Source organism: Maniola jurtina, chromosome 26 (assembly GCF_905333055.1).
Source record: "Maniola jurtina chromosome 26, ilManJurt1.1, whole genome shotgun sequence".
NCBI classification, from domain to species: domain Eukaryota; kingdom Metazoa; phylum Arthropoda; class Insecta; order Lepidoptera; family Nymphalidae; genus Maniola; species Maniola jurtina.
Window position 1 is genome coordinate 5,481,254 of NC_060054.1, and position 15,420 is coordinate 5,496,673.

General features: G+C 38.2%; 4 protein-coding genes across 4 annotated transcripts in view; 1 reads left to right on the forward strand and 3 right to left on the reverse strand.

Annotated features, from left to right (window-relative positions):
- LOC123878575 (protein ANTAGONIST OF LIKE HETEROCHROMATIN PROTEIN 1-like) overlaps window positions 1–15,420 on the forward strand; it is a 151,832-nt gene that overhangs the window by 130,161 nt on the left and 6,251 nt on the right. The gene's annotated exons all lie outside the window — the stretch shown is intronic.
- LOC123878458 (zinc finger BED domain-containing protein 4-like) lies at window positions 406–2,198 on the reverse strand. The gene is made up of 2 exons (XM_045925628.1): window positions 2,012–2,198; window positions 406–1,649 (listed from the first exon to the last, which is right to left on the reverse strand). The coding sequence occupies exons 1-2, from the start codon at window positions 2,196–2,198 to the stop codon at window positions 406–408; spliced, it is 1,431 nt and encodes a 476-aa protein (XP_045781584.1).
- Window positions 5,081–6,873, reverse strand: LOC123878459 (zinc finger BED domain-containing protein 4-like). The gene is made up of 2 exons (XM_045925629.1): window positions 6,687–6,873; window positions 5,081–6,324 (listed from the first exon to the last, which is right to left on the reverse strand). Exons 1-2 carry the CDS (start codon window positions 6,871–6,873, stop codon window positions 5,081–5,083), a joined length of 1,431 nt encoding a protein of 476 aa, XP_045781585.1.
- Window positions 10,367–10,807, reverse strand: LOC123878460. Its single transcript, XM_045925631.1, has one exon. The coding sequence runs from the start codon at window positions 10,805–10,807 to the stop codon at window positions 10,367–10,369; it is 441 nt and encodes a 146-aa protein (XP_045781587.1).

Consider the following 15,420-nt stretch of genomic DNA (forward strand, 5'->3'; position numbering starts at 1 on the left):
CAGTTATATCAATAAATTAACTTCCCTTCATACTTTATTCAGGCTTAGGACTGACTGCATTAAATGTATTTATGGTTGATTAGTGTTTAATAGGAAACTTGTAGGAAACTATGATTTTATAAAATTATTAATGCAGGCGTATTTAGAAGTTGATTTGATTGTATATACAATGATCATTTATATTTACAATTTATTTACAATTTTGATATATTTACAGTTTATTTACACTTTTTCAACGTTTTCACTGTCTGTTTTGGCACTTTTATTTATACACTTTGTTTGTTTGTTTGGCTATTTACACACAGTTTTTAAGTTTTATAATATTACAAGTACAGTACACATTTACATTTTTTCTACACATTTAGTAGTTTTATTATTCTGTTTATTATTTATGTATAAACGAGTTTATGACTCTATCAAAAATCTTTTTGGATCTAGATTAACATTTAAATAAGTTAATTGGGCAACTTTGTATGTCTTCAATTGTGTGCGGCGGTTATTAATCGTGAGACCTGTCTTACTAAATATCCTCTCGCACGGAACTGACGTTGCCATTATGTTGCCATACTTGCGTAGAAGAATGGCAAGGTTGGGATAAATGTGCTGTTTAAGTTGCCACCATTGCAATGGACAGTTAAATTTCCCATTTTCATTGAACGTGGGTAATATGTCCTCTTTTAAATAGGAGTCCACTTCTTTGATGGCACACGACAAAGGTGTGCCTACTTGCTGCTGCTGCGTCCCAACAATATTGTTTAAAATCGTCCATGGTGAAAATTTATCCCTTACTGGGACGGATGCAGAGGTTGAAGTCGATTGTTGTGGTTGTTTTTCTCCATGTCGTCGCCTAATATCCGTTGCCAGTATTTCCTCCAGCACTTTCTTTGCTTTTGCTGCCTCACTTGTGTCTGAGAATACATTGGTTTTGTACCTTGGGTCTAATAATGTACATATCGAGAACGTGCCACTTCTCTCAACACCTTCAAATCTTTTATCCAAGCCTGTCCGAAGTACTGTAATTATATTATTTGTTGTAACAGTAAAGCCTTCCAGGAGCAGTTGGTCACAGGATTCCTTAAGACAGTGTGTCATGACTATAATGGTACTGGCTGTCATATAATCTTCACCACTCATAGCTTTCGTAGCTTCGTCAAAAGGTTTTAAAACCTTGCACAGTTCGTGAAATACTGTCCATTCCTCGAGAGTTAAAATTGGTAAATCTTTTTTAAGAACTGCAACAGTGGCACATATTTGATTTTCCAGTTCTACAAATCGCTGTAACATAGCAAATGTAGAGTTCCACCGGGTTGGTACTTCCTGTATCAAGCGCTTTGGTGTCACGTCCGGCTTTTCCTGTGATTGCGCTTTTAATAATTTTTCTAGCGCTGCTGTACTTGTTTTAAAATGACGGACTATAGTTTTAACTTTGTCCAAAGAAGCTTGGACTGAATTCAGGGCATCTTGCACTATTAAGTTCAACGTATGGCCATAGCAACCATAATGCTTCCACCCTATATCAGCTATGGCTTTTTTGACGTTGGGTGCGTTGTCACTAACAATAAAATTTATTTTATTTGTTAAATTCCACTCGTTGGTCGTTTCGAGCAATGCAGCTTGAATATTCGTACTGCTGTGCGTATCTTTAAACTCTGCACATTTTAGTAAAAATGTTTTAAGAACAAGATCTTTTGTTAGATAGTGCCCTGTAACAGCAATGTAAGCATCATTGACCCGAGACGTCCATAAGTCTGTTGTTAGAGATAGAAATTCAATATTGTTTATTTCTTCTTTTTTTCGTAAAACTGTTTGGTCGTATAATGTAGGAATTAGAATATTAGAGACAGTTTTTCGCGATGGTAAGTCGTATCCAGGTATGTGTCGGGCAAATTTTTTAAAAGCACGTTCCTCTACTAAAGAGAAAGGGTGATAACTATCTATAAATAAATCGGCAAGGTCATTGTCAATTTGTCTTTTTTTAGTCAGTGTTACTTTTTTTTTGCTAATTCCGTACCTATCAATGAGCTGTTGCGCAGCGCGGTATATGGGTATGGTACTTGCAGCAGTGGACGTAGAAGCTGAGGCAGCATCGGAGCTGGACGACGAGGGCTGAGGTTGCACATCGTCTGCGGGTTCCTGCCCACGACTTTGTTCTGGGGTCCTTGCCGTTGATTGCGCGGTACAAAGGCTTGTATACGCATTGAGGTGTTTTCGCCTCAGATGTGTTTTCAAATTCGCAGTTGAAGTTTTGAAGCTATAAACTTCACCACAACTGTTGCATTTCGCTTTTTTTTCGTTATCCAGTTTTTGAAAAAACTCCCACAAAGCACTAGAATTCAATCGAGACATTTTTATATAGGTATAGTTTACTTAGAGACAATCCACAATTCCACACTAATATTATATTTACATAATATCCTAACTATATTTACATAACATCAAAGAAACTTTACATTAAAGGAGAATGCCCATGGACAGTACTCTCACAAGAAGCATTGTACCTTAAATTTCTTATTCATTTATTAAACCTAAAATAAAAACATAATTTCTCACTAAGTTTCATGAATATTTGTTTTGGGATTATTTTTTTCGTAAATAAAAGTGTTTTTAAACTTCCGGCTGTTATGTAAGCCATTATTGTAGTTAGTTTTACTTTTAATTTTTATCACCTTCAGGAAAGGCAAAGGTCGTAGACCATGCAGCCTGGTAAGAAGCAATTATTGTAGTTATTTACTGATTGCCATTCATTTGTCACAAAAGTACTGAGAAGGGATGTCCATTTTTAAAAATGATATTATTGTTTGTTATATCGATTATCTAGGTCTACGATATCGATTTTTTTAATTTGAGTTTTGTTACTCTGAATTGTTTATTATTATTTTTAGAGCCTATTTTTACTGTGAAATAAAATTATCTTTATTTTTACCGCATTTATGATTTTTTAACCCTCTCAAATGCGGAGTAATTAATAACACGTTTTAATGTAGGTACTTACATAATTCGAAGAAAATTAGTCGATGAAAGTCGAATCGATTTATTTTAATCGGCAAGAGTACATAGCCCCAGTCTATACTGTCTATGTTTGAGACGCCTAGCGATATATAGACGCCATATTTTTGGTTTGTTTAGATTCTATTTAGTATGTTTTGTATTTCGGTTTGTGTATGTTACGCGCCGAGTTGAGTAGCTATAGGACTTTGCTCATAGCAGAGTGAATTATCCAGTAGAGTGGTAACTAGCCACAGCCAAAGCCTCCCACTATATGTATTATATTCTGGTCTCATAAAGCTAGGTATCCAACCATCATCATTATCAACCGCTAGACGTCCTCGTCTGGACATAGGTCTCTTGTAGGGACTTCCACAGACCACGGCCTTGTGCCGCCTGAATCCAGCGGCTTCTTGCGACTCGTTGTCTTTCCACCTAGTGCGGGGTCTTTCAACGCTGCGCTTTCTGCTACGAGGTAGTGATGCCAAGACTTTTGGGACCCAAACGCCTATCGTTTTTTCGAACTATGTGCCCTGCAAATTGCCACTTCCTGTATCCAATACGGGTGATATATTATTTCCTAATTACTATCCAATCATTCATACTAATTATTACTACAGAACATGTAGAGTTCCTACTTTTCTAACCTAACCTAACCTCAAAATATTGTAATTTTTTATGGTTAATATTTCGGAAATGCAGAAACCGTTTTCACTAATTTTTTCTACAAATATTCTGATGATGTCATTGAACAGATAGAACTTGATTTGATGGTGATACAAAAATCTTGAAGACAGTACATTTGTTCATACTTGAATGGGCATTGTCTTTTACAAAAAAAGCACCAAAATAACATTTATTAATTTTTAGAAGAAAGTACTCAAAAAAATACAAGTCCAACGACGAACTAAAACAAACTAAGTTCTTTTATTTTACTTTTCAACAAATTGACGCTCGCTTCCTGGAATCGCAAGCCGTTGAAATTATTTACAAACAGAGATCACTTATTTTATTGTATTTGTCTAATGTCTATAGTCTTACGTATGAAAATTAAACGTACTTAAACTAGTACTGTTACGCTGTTTTGTTTTTTGTTGTATGCCACGGCATGTGCGCGTTCGGATTACTTCGGATTTTCGTGTCACCCGCTCTCGCTTACTCGGAAATCTGATCTGCTATCTCGCTCGACCGGCCGGTAGGCGCGATGCGAAAGAAATGTAACGCATTTACAAAATTACTACTCGAAAGAGAAACTAGTGATTCGGTTATATGCCGCGTATTCATATTATTGTGCGCGTGGTCACTCATGACCCAACCATCCCAGTAACGCATTTACAAAAATCACTACTTTTAATTTGAAGCGAAACTAGTGACTCGGTTACATGCCGCGTAACTACTTAATGTATCTAGTGACGTGAAATAACGCCCACGTCTACAACGCAGTGGTAGCGCTGCGTCGACGCAACGCTGACGCAACGCGCTAGACGTGGGTCGTTACGTCATTTTTAAGAAACGTAACGAAATCAGTGACTTGGTCGGCGTCACCTTTTTCGAAACTAGTGATTTTTGTAACTAGTTTTGTAATTTTTTTTCAGCTTCTGTGATTGTTTACATTAACCTCCACCAACTATACCGTTACACACGAAACGAAAATAGCTTAAATCACTATCTTTGTTTGTAGTTATAGGTACAGTTATATCAATAAATTAACTTCCCTTCATACTTTATTCAGGCTTAGGACTGACTGCATTAAATGTATTTATGGTTGATTAGTGTTTAATAGGAAACTTGTAGGAAACTATGATTTTATAAAATTATTAATGCAGGCGTATTTAGAAGTTGATTTGATTGTATATACAATGATCATTTATATTTACAATTTATTTACAATTTTGATATATTTACAGTTTATTTACACTTTTTCAACGTTTTCACTGTCTGTTTTGGCACTTTTATTTATACACTTTGTTTGTTTGTTTGGCTATTTACACACAGTTTTTAAGTTTTATAATATTACAAGTACAGTACACATTTACATTTTTTCTACACATTTAGTAGTTTTATTATTCTGTTTATTATTTATGTATAAACGAGTTTATGACTCTATCAAAAATCTTTTTGGATCTAGATTAACATTTAAATAAGTTAATTGGGCAACTTTGTATGTCTTCAATTGTGTGCGGCGGTTATTAATCGTGAGACCTGTCTTACTAAATATCCTCTCGCACGGAACTGACGTTGCCATTATGTTGCCATACTTGCGTAGAAGAATGGCAAGGTTGGGATAAATGTGCTGTTTAAGTTGCCACCATTGCAATGGACAGTTAAATTTCCCATTTTCATTGAACGTGGGTAATATGTCCTCTTTTAAATAGGAGTCCACTTCTTTGATGGCACACGACAAAGGTGTGCCTACTTGCTGCTGCTGCGTCCCAACAATATTGTTTAAAATCGTCCATGGTGAAAATTTATCCCTTACTGGGACGGATGCAGAGGTTGAAGTCGATTGTTGTGGTTGTTTTTCTCCATGTCGTCGCCTAATATCCGTTGCCAGTATTTCCTCCAGCACTTTCTTTGCTTTTGCTGCCTCACTTGTGTCTGAGAATACATTGGTTTTGTACCTTGGGTCTAATAATGTACATATCGAGAACGTGCCACTTCTCTCAACACCTTCAAATCTTTTATCCAAGCCTGTCCGAAGTACTGTAATTATATTATTTGTTGTAACAGTAAAGCCTTCCAGGAGCAGTTGGTCACAGGATTCCTTAAGACAGTGTGTCATGACTATAATGGTACTGGCTGTCATATAATCTTCACCACTCATAGCTTTCGTAGCTTCGTCAAAAGGTTTTAAAACCTTGCACAGTTCGTGAAATACTGTCCATTCCTCGAGAGTTAAAATTGGTAAATCTTTTTTAAGAACTGCAACAGTGGCACATATTTGATTTTCCAGTTCTACAAATCGCTGTAACATAGCAAATGTAGAGTTCCACCGGGTTGGTACTTCCTGTATCAAGCGCTTTGGTGTCACGTCCGGCTTTTCCTGTGATTGCGCTTTTAATAATTTTTCTAGCGCTGCTGTACTTGTTTTAAAATGACGGACTATAGTTTTAACTTTGTCCAAAGAAGCTTGGACTGAATTCAGGGCATCTTGCACTATTAAGTTCAACGTATGGCCATAGCAACCATAATGCTTCCACCCTATATCAGCTATGGCTTTTTTGACGTTGGGTGCGTTGTCACTAACAATAAAATTTATTTTATTTGTTAAATTCCACTCGTTGGTCGTTTCGAGCAATGCAGCTTGAATATTCGTACTGCTGTGCGTATCTTTAAACTCTGCACATTTTAGTAAAAATGTTTTAAGAACAAGATCTTTTGTTAGATAGTGCCCTGTAACAGCAATGTAAGCATCATTGACCCGAGACGTCCATAAGTCTGTTGTTAGAGATAGAAATTCAATATTGTTTATTTCTTCTTTTTTTCGTAAAACTGTTTGGTCGTATAATGTAGGAATTAGAATATTAGAGACAGTTTTTCGCGATGGTAAGTCGTATCCAGGTATGTGTCGGGCAAATTTTTTAAAAGCACGTTCCTCTACTAAAGAGAAAGGGTGATAACTATCTATAAATAAATCGGCAAGGTCATTGTCAATTTGTCTTTTTTTAGTCAGTGTTACTTTTTTTTTGCTAATTCCGTACCTATCAATGAGCTGTTGCGCAGCGCGGTATATGGGTATGGTACTTGCAGCAGTGGACGTAGAAGCTGAGGCAGCATCGGAGCTGGACGACGAGGGCTGAGGTTGCACATCGTCTGCGGGTTCCTGCCCACGACTTTGTTCTGGGGTCCTTGCCGTTGATTGCGCGGTACAAAGGCTTGTATACGCATTGAGGTGTTTTCGCCTCAGATGTGTTTTCAAATTCGCAGTTGAAGTTTTGAAGCTATAAACTTCACCACAACTGTTGCATTTCGCTTTTTTTTCGTTATCCAGTTTTTGAAAAAACTCCCACAAAGCACTAGAATTCAATCGAGACATTTTTATATAGGTATAGTTTACTTAGAGACAATCCACAATTCCACACTAATATTATATTTACATAATATCCTAACTATATTTACATAACATCAAAGAAACTTTACATTAAAGGAGAATGCCCATGGACAGTACTCTCACAAGAAGCATTGTACCTTAAATTTCTTATTCATTTATTAAACCTAAAATAAAAACATAATTTCTCACTAAGTTTCATGAATATTTGTTTTGGGATTATTTTTTTCGTAAATAAAAGTGTTTTTAAACTTCCGGCTGTTATGTAAGCCATTATTGTAGTTAGTTTTACTTTTAATTTTTATCACCTTCAGGAAAGGCAAAGGTCGTAGACCATGCAGCCTGGTAAGAAGCAATTATTGTAGTTATTTACTGATTGCCATTCATTTGTCACAAAAGTACTGAGAAGGGATGTCCATTTTTAAAAATGATATTATTGTTTGTTATATCGATTATCTAGGTCTACGATATCGATTTTTTTAATTTGAGTTTTGTTACTCTGAATTGTTTATTATTATTTTTAGAGCCTATTTTTACTGTGAAATAAAATTATCTTTATTTTTACCGCATTTATGATTTTTTAACCCTCTCAAATGCGGAGTAATTAATAACACGTTTTAATGTAGGTACTTACATAATTCGAAGAAAATTAGTCGATGAAAGTCGAATCGATTTATTTTAATCGGCAAGAGTACATAGCCCCAGTCTATACTGTCTATGTTTGAGACGCCTAGCGATATATAGACGCCATATTTTTGGTTTGTTTAGATTCTATTTAGTATGTTTTGTATTTCGGTTTGTGTATGTTACGCGCCGAGTTGAGTAGCTATAGGACTTTGCTCATAGCAGAGTGAATTATCCAGTAGAGTGGTAACTAGCCACAGCCAAAGCCTCCCACTATATGTATTATATTCTGGTCTCATAAAGCTAGGTATCCAACCATCATCATTATCAACCGCTAGACGTCCTCGTCTGGACATAGGTCTCTTGTAGGGACTTCCACAGACCACGGCCTTGTGCCGCCTGAATCCAGCGGCTTCTTGCGACTCGTTGTCTTTCCACCTAGTGCGGGGTCTTTCAACGCTGCGCTTTCTGCTACGAGGTAGTGATGCCAAGACTTTTGGGACCCAAACGCCTATCGTTTTTTCGAACTATGTGCCCTGCAAATTGCCACTTCCTGTATCCAATACGGGTGATATATTATTTCCTAATTACTATCCAATCATTCATACTAATTATTACTACAGAACATGTAGAGTTCCTACTTTTCTAACCTAACCTAACCTCAAAATATTGTAATTTTTTATGGTTAATATTTCGGAAATGCAGAAACCGTTTTCACTAATTTTTTCTACAAATATTCTGATGATGTCATTGAACAGATAGAACTTGATTTGATGGTGATACAAAAATCTTGAAGACAGTACATTTGTTCATACTTGAATGGGCATTGTCTTTTACAAAAAAAGCACCAAAATAACATTTATTAATTTTTAGAAGAAAGTACTCAAAAAAATACAAGTCCAACGACGAACTAAAACAAACTAAGTTCTTTTATTTTACTTTTCAACAAATTGACGCTCGCTTCCTGGAATCGCAAGCCGTTGAAATTATTTACAAACAGAGATCACTTATTTTATTGTATTTGTCTAATGTCTATAGTCTTACGTATGAAAATTAAACGTACTTAAACTAGTACTGTTACGCTGTTTTGTTTTTTGTTGTATGCCACGGCATGTGCGCGTTCGGATTACTTCGGATTTTCGTGTCACCCGCTCTCGCTTACTCGGAAATCTGATCTGCTATCTCGCTCGACCGGCCGGTAGGCGCGATGCGAAAGAAATGTAACGCATTTACAAAATTACTACTCGAAAGAGAAACTAGTGATTCGGTTATATGCCGCGTATTCATATTATTGTGCGCGTGGTCACTCATGACCCAACCATCCCAGTAACGCATTTACAAAAATCACTACTTTTAATTTGAAGCGAAACTAGTGACTCGGTTACATGCCGCGTAACTACTTAATGTATCTAGTGACGTGAAATAACGCCCACGTCTACAACGCGCCGTGTGGACTGGCTCTGAAGTATGGTGCACAGTGCGCCGGAGTATGCCGCGCGGCTCAGGTAAACAAATCCTGTGCTGTGATTGGTCAAACCGATCGCGGTCGGTTGGTGGACTCACGGGGCTCATTAGAGGCTCTTTTGTTGTTGTTTAAGACAAAGAAAATAGCAGGTAACCTAAAAAATACACAATTAAAGTACCTAAATGACGACATGATTATCCATTTTTCATATTAAAATATCTCAGCTCCGATGCATTTTAGAAAGGAACTTTAATAAAAGAAAACGAATATCTTGTTACCTTCTTCCTAATAAAATACTTTTCATGAGTGGTCGCAAGTTTAAAAATTCATGCCAATTTTACCCAAACCCCTTTAGCCTTACAGCATGCAATATTGCTTGCATCATGCAATATGCTTGCATCTCCATCTGCTTTAAGAGTTATCCCTCTACTATTCTTGTTTGTTTCATGCTCGAGTTAGAAAAATAATTACTAGGTGAATCAATTTGATCTAGTAGTATCAGTGGCGTTTGTTGAGATGTTGCAAAATATTGAGTTTGGTAGCCACCCTGGTAACTGCTATTCGGATAGTAGTAGCCACTGTTTCGTCCGCGGTGCGCGGAGCAACCCAAAGAATCCCTAATCAACCGGTGTAAAGTAGGTAGTGCATGCAAGTACCTCGTGCAGTGTTATCTTCGTCTCCGGTGATTATCGGGCTCGATTCTTCTTTCTTGATGCACTTTGTGTTTAGTGGGTGTGGTGAAATGTGGTATTGCCGAACTATATCCGAAATAAAGTTAACTATGATGCCGAGAAAAGGCGGCGAGTGGCGGCCGCTCCAACCGTAAACAGGTGAATCTTTTGACAGTGACTCTGTCATCTGTCAGACGATAAATGACATTTTGGCTTTGACGGCTGGAGTTGCCGTTTAAATAATAATTACCAAACAGCCACGAGGTTGATGCAATTGTGTTATTTGAAGAACTCTGCATTGAAAGATTATTGTTTTATTGTCATCTAATCTTTCAAGTGAGGTAGAAGTGTTACCGGAAATGTATGTAATCCGTCACTGTATACAATTCCTAGGAAATGTATACAGTAATTATAATTCCTAAAATCGCACGGAAATGTGTAAAATAAATTATATTAGACACATTTCCTAGGAAATCTATTGTCTAAATAGCAGTCGGAAATGTCAATATTTGAGATATCAATGAGTATGTGGGGTTAGCGGGGCGGGGGGAGGGTATTGTTTTGTCTGATCAGTTAGGTTAGGTGAGGTTGGAAGGATGATGCAGAAGGTGGTGCATGGTGCAACTCTTCCTCGGAGAGCTTTCTCTCTGTGGGACGCGTCTCCTTTGCAGGTCGGCTGAGGCCTGGTTGCTTTGGCGCGGGATCTGCCTTTCCTTTTTTATCCGCCGCCAGTGCGGGGCGGAGTCGCTTCTCCGGGAGGAGCCTGTCCTCAAAGGAGGCTAGGAGGGCATTTAGCATTTCTCCAACCTGGACCATCACTGAGCGACAAATCTCCTCTATCGGGGACGCAGCCGAAATGGTTTCAGAGCGTCGACCTTTCTTCTTTTTTTGAGAAGGCTGCGACACAGGGGGTAGCTCTTCAGCCATATCCGAGGGAGAGGGCACGGAACCCTGCTTCGGCGCACTCTCCATGTCCTTTTTTATATCGGTCATCTCCTTACGGAGGTTGGGCATTTCAGCCTTGCAGGCGCGTGTTTTCGGCCTTCAGTTTTCGTGTCTCCTCCGAAATTGTGCGCGAGCCGAGAACTTCTACAGCCTCTTTAATGGAGGCCACAGCGTCCTTCAGGACACGCACAAATGTCCCTTTGAGATGGCCGGACTTTATGGCGATCGTCGTAATTGCCGCCAGACCGTCCTGCACCCGCATTTGAATCTGAGCCACATTCTTCTCTTCTGGTGGCCCAGACTCCAACGATCCGGCTGCCAAACCATGTAGCGGGACCGTAGTTTTTAGTCATACTAACTACATCGCTTCTTGGTTTCTTCCAGAATTGTTCTGTATTTCTCAGTCGACTGGATATAGCTTGTAAATCTCCTTCCAACTCGTCGTTATTAATTTTTGCTAAATACAAGGATACTGTAAGTTTCTCAGTTTGGTTTGTAACGTTGAGCTTATAAAAGATACCGGCATTCTAACTGCCTGATATTAGCATCAGAGGTCCCAGCTTGTATAAAGATAGTGCCATTGTCTTTTCTCTCTTGAAGTCCTCCACGCGGACCCTGTCGGGTCCCGGGGTAAATGATCAGGGCATAGGCCCTCTACAGTGGTGGCTACGCCGCCCGCAACTGCGGGCGGGGCGCGGGGTTGGACCACTGGTCCAACCCCGGTCGTGTCCGGTGAGTCAAAGCCGGTGATTGCCGCACGGATCGAGCCCGCGGGTGATCGCGAGCGATCAGCTACTGCGGCGGCGTGGTATATCCGTGTGGCTAACGCCCGCGGCTCGGCGAGGTCGAGCCCGCCGGCGATGTTCCGGCGAGCGCCCGACAGCCAGCGGCGGGGGAGCAGTGGTGTCCATTCTGGTAATCAGGTCACGTGGCAGACCTAACTTGTCCGGCGGTCGCCGATGGTATGGCGCGATGCCCCGCAGGTGCTGGGCTTGCGCTCCATCAGCGCGCGCGAACATCGAGGTGCTCAGGCGGCGAACGTGGTCGTCGAGGCTCTCCATGCGCAGGTCCCTGGAGATGACCGCGTTCCATACGAAGCGTGGAGCTCCGGCGATGGTGCGGAGCGCTAGCGACTGCTGCGCCCGCAGCGACTTGCGGACAGTTACGCTCAGTAACGCGTACCAAGCTGGGGCCGCGTAAGTGAGTCGCGTGCGGGACGTACGTCTTGTAGACGCACAGCCTCGTACGGAGATGCAGGTGGGACGCCAACACGGGGCGCCTGTCTTTTCTTCTTTTGTGAATCTTCGTCCCATTTTAGGTTTTGTAATGTCCTGAGCTAATGAAACACTCTTTCGGACAAGGGGATGTAAGGTACACGAAACACCGAACACGCACACTGCCGGCTATGCACTACATCCCATCTTTATTTCTATTATTTGAAATGATTTAAAACTACAATAGGTTTTAATGTTTCAACTTAAACCTCTATAACGTGGCAAATAACTAATCAAGTTTTACACATAAATAATTGTTACATATTTCCCGCGAAATTAAACAAAACAATTTTGACTTCCTTTCTGAAACATTCATAACAAGTGTAAATTAAAAATTTATAACACCCCCGACAAGTGAAGTTTACAGTAACTAGAAAAGAGCTGATAACTTTTAAACGGCTGAACCGATTTTTTTGGATAATAGCTAAGAACACTCTCGATCAAGCCACCTTTCAAACAAAAAAAAAACTATATTAAAATCGGTTCAATAGTTTAGGAGCTACGATGCCACAGACAGATACACAGATACACACGTCAAACTTCTTCTTGGGTCGGGGGTTAAAAACAATTCACTTTTGCACAAACTCTAATTGAGTAACGCGTTGCTTAAAACAACGTTACGATTTTGATACGTACACCCATCTGTGTACAAGGTTATGTACCTGTTGTTATCTCCCATTTTTGGAATTACTTTGTCCGTAAAAAACTTTGTTAAAATTGTTGCAAACTCATCAGAATTCGGACCACCTTCAGCCTCATTCCGTAGAAAGCAATACCCATCACTAGTTTTCATAGAATACTCAAAGAAAACATTCCTTTATTTTTGAATAGAAATAAAACTGCATTCAAAGATGTTTGAAAATTCGCTTTCCACTTTTATTACATACTTTTATTACGTACTTTGATTGCATAGATCGTTAGGATCAATTATAAGGATCAAATCTCTCTAAGAAACTTGATAAATTAAATGAAAGGAACGCCATGAAATCTGAAATTATTTACTTAAAAAATGGTTAACTAATTAATTACTTGCTTCAACTGGAGTTATGTTGCATCTTGCATCTAAGAAAGGAGTCTGCATTACAAACTCGTGCAAATTGCAATCGTAAATCATCATTTGAATGAATAAATGACGTCAATAATAATTTATTATTGTTCACTAAGATAAGTAAACAGATGGATCTTTACAAGAGCTTTAACTTGACTCATTGAATTTATAAGTCCAGATTTCATGGTTTTCCTTTCATTTAATTTATCAAGTTTGTTAGAGAGATTTCATCCTTATAATTGATCCTAACGATCGATGCAATAAAAGTACAGGTTGTAATTTGTACAGATTTAATTATTAAAAAACATCTCGTTCCATCGCTTGAGCCAAGATCATATCGAATTATTATCTATACTTCTATACTACTAATAAATAAAATTGGAGTGTCTGTCTATAATTTCGAAATAACTACCTCATATTAAGCTCATATGGTTATTTGAACGATACCAACACTGAATCACACGTTTTTTAAATTTTTGTCTGTCTGTCTGTTTGAAAAGGCTAATCTTTGGAACGGCTGAACCGATTTTGACGGGATTTTCACAGACAAGTAGAGGATTGACCAGGGTGTAACATAGGCAACTTTGTTAACCGACTTTCAAAAAGAGAGTTGTGTTTTTCTACCTATGTACACCGAAATCTCCGAGATTTCTGAACCGATTTGAGTATTTTTTTTTTAATCGCTAGAGGAACTTTGTGACATTGTTTCATAAAAAAATTGGATTCCAACTCCTCAATCCTGATGCTGCAGAGGACCTCACCATCACTACTGATGGGATTTAGAAACTGTTGGTTATAAATTGATTGATTTTGAAGGTATCTGTATACCAAGTAAAGACTTTGTCGTTGACCTTGAGGACCCAACTCCTCAACCCTGATGCTGTAAGGAATTACATTCCTAAATCCTGGTGATCCCTCGGGATTTTTAAAGGATCATCCGTTTAAATGTTTTTACGTGGTACAGAAACACGTTGCATCCCGGGGAATACAAAAGTTCCCACGGGATTTCAGATCCTAAATCCACGCGGGCGAAGCTGCGGGCATCAGCTAGTTCTGTAATATAAGGTGTCATGGTGGAGCGAATTGCAAGATATCAATTCAGGAAACTGTGTTGTATTAGAAAATATTGCCATACTAAATTGTTCTTCGGCTATAAAAAGAATTAATTTAACAACAGAAAGAGGGGACAACTTTGAAACTGAAAAAGTGGTTGATGACAGAATTGTTCCTATCCGTCCCCCTAATCTGTCCCCCCGGGGGGACGGATAGAAATAAAAAGCAGTTTTATTGAAGCATTCAAATTCAATGATTTCAATGATTTATTTAATAAAATGTAGGTACAATATGTTGAAATAATGTCTGATGAGCCTTATACATTTTACCACTATAACTGGTGTTTGAATATTACCTTAAATTAAATTAAATACAAATAAAAGTCAAGACTAAAATATTAAACAAAGAAAGATATACATAGACTTTACACAAGCAAAGTATAAAATACATTATTTTTGCATGCATTACAACAAATCAGTTTTTCTCAATTTTCTGAAAGTATTATTGAATATACTATATCTGGAGCTGTTGTGAATTATTTAATAAAAAAATTAAAATGTAATAAATGCGTAAGAGCATTGGTGTCTCTTAATGAAAAAAAAACAAGTCTCATTCACATAAAAGATGTTGGTGGATTATTACATCCATCGACACAAGTCATAAAAATATGCACGCGTTTCGAAAAAGTAACTCGAAATGCATTGAACTCAAACACAAAATTATACTACAGTGACAAAAATCGTTATGTAACGCTAACACTAAGTAGCTTCATTAACGAAGATTTATTTCCTGAGATGAATAATCACCAATTTGACTACGAAAGTAGCAACCATATAATAGATTTAGCCAAAAGCATAACAGAAAAATACATAGATATTCGATTGATTTATTTGACTCGAAACAAGTGTAAATTAAAAATTTATAACACCACCGACCAGTGAAAGTTACAGTAACTAGAAAAGGGCTGATAACTTTCAAACGGCTGAACCGATTTTCTTGAATTATAGCTAAGAACACTCTCGATCAAGCCACCTTTCAAACAAAAAAAAACTAAATTAAAATCGGTTCATTAGTTTAGGAGCTACGATGCCACAGACAGATACACAGATACACACGGCAAACTTATAACACCCCTCTTTTTTGGTCGGGGGTTAAAAATGATCCCAAAAATGCTGTGAGGAGAGTTAATACTAAATTAGTTCATTTCAAAAGTCAGTAGTGTATTTAATTTCCCTTTTTTTTTATTAGCGAAGCAAGTTTGATTAAATTATTTTTTGACTTGTTCCATGTGTTGCGGGAACGCGATC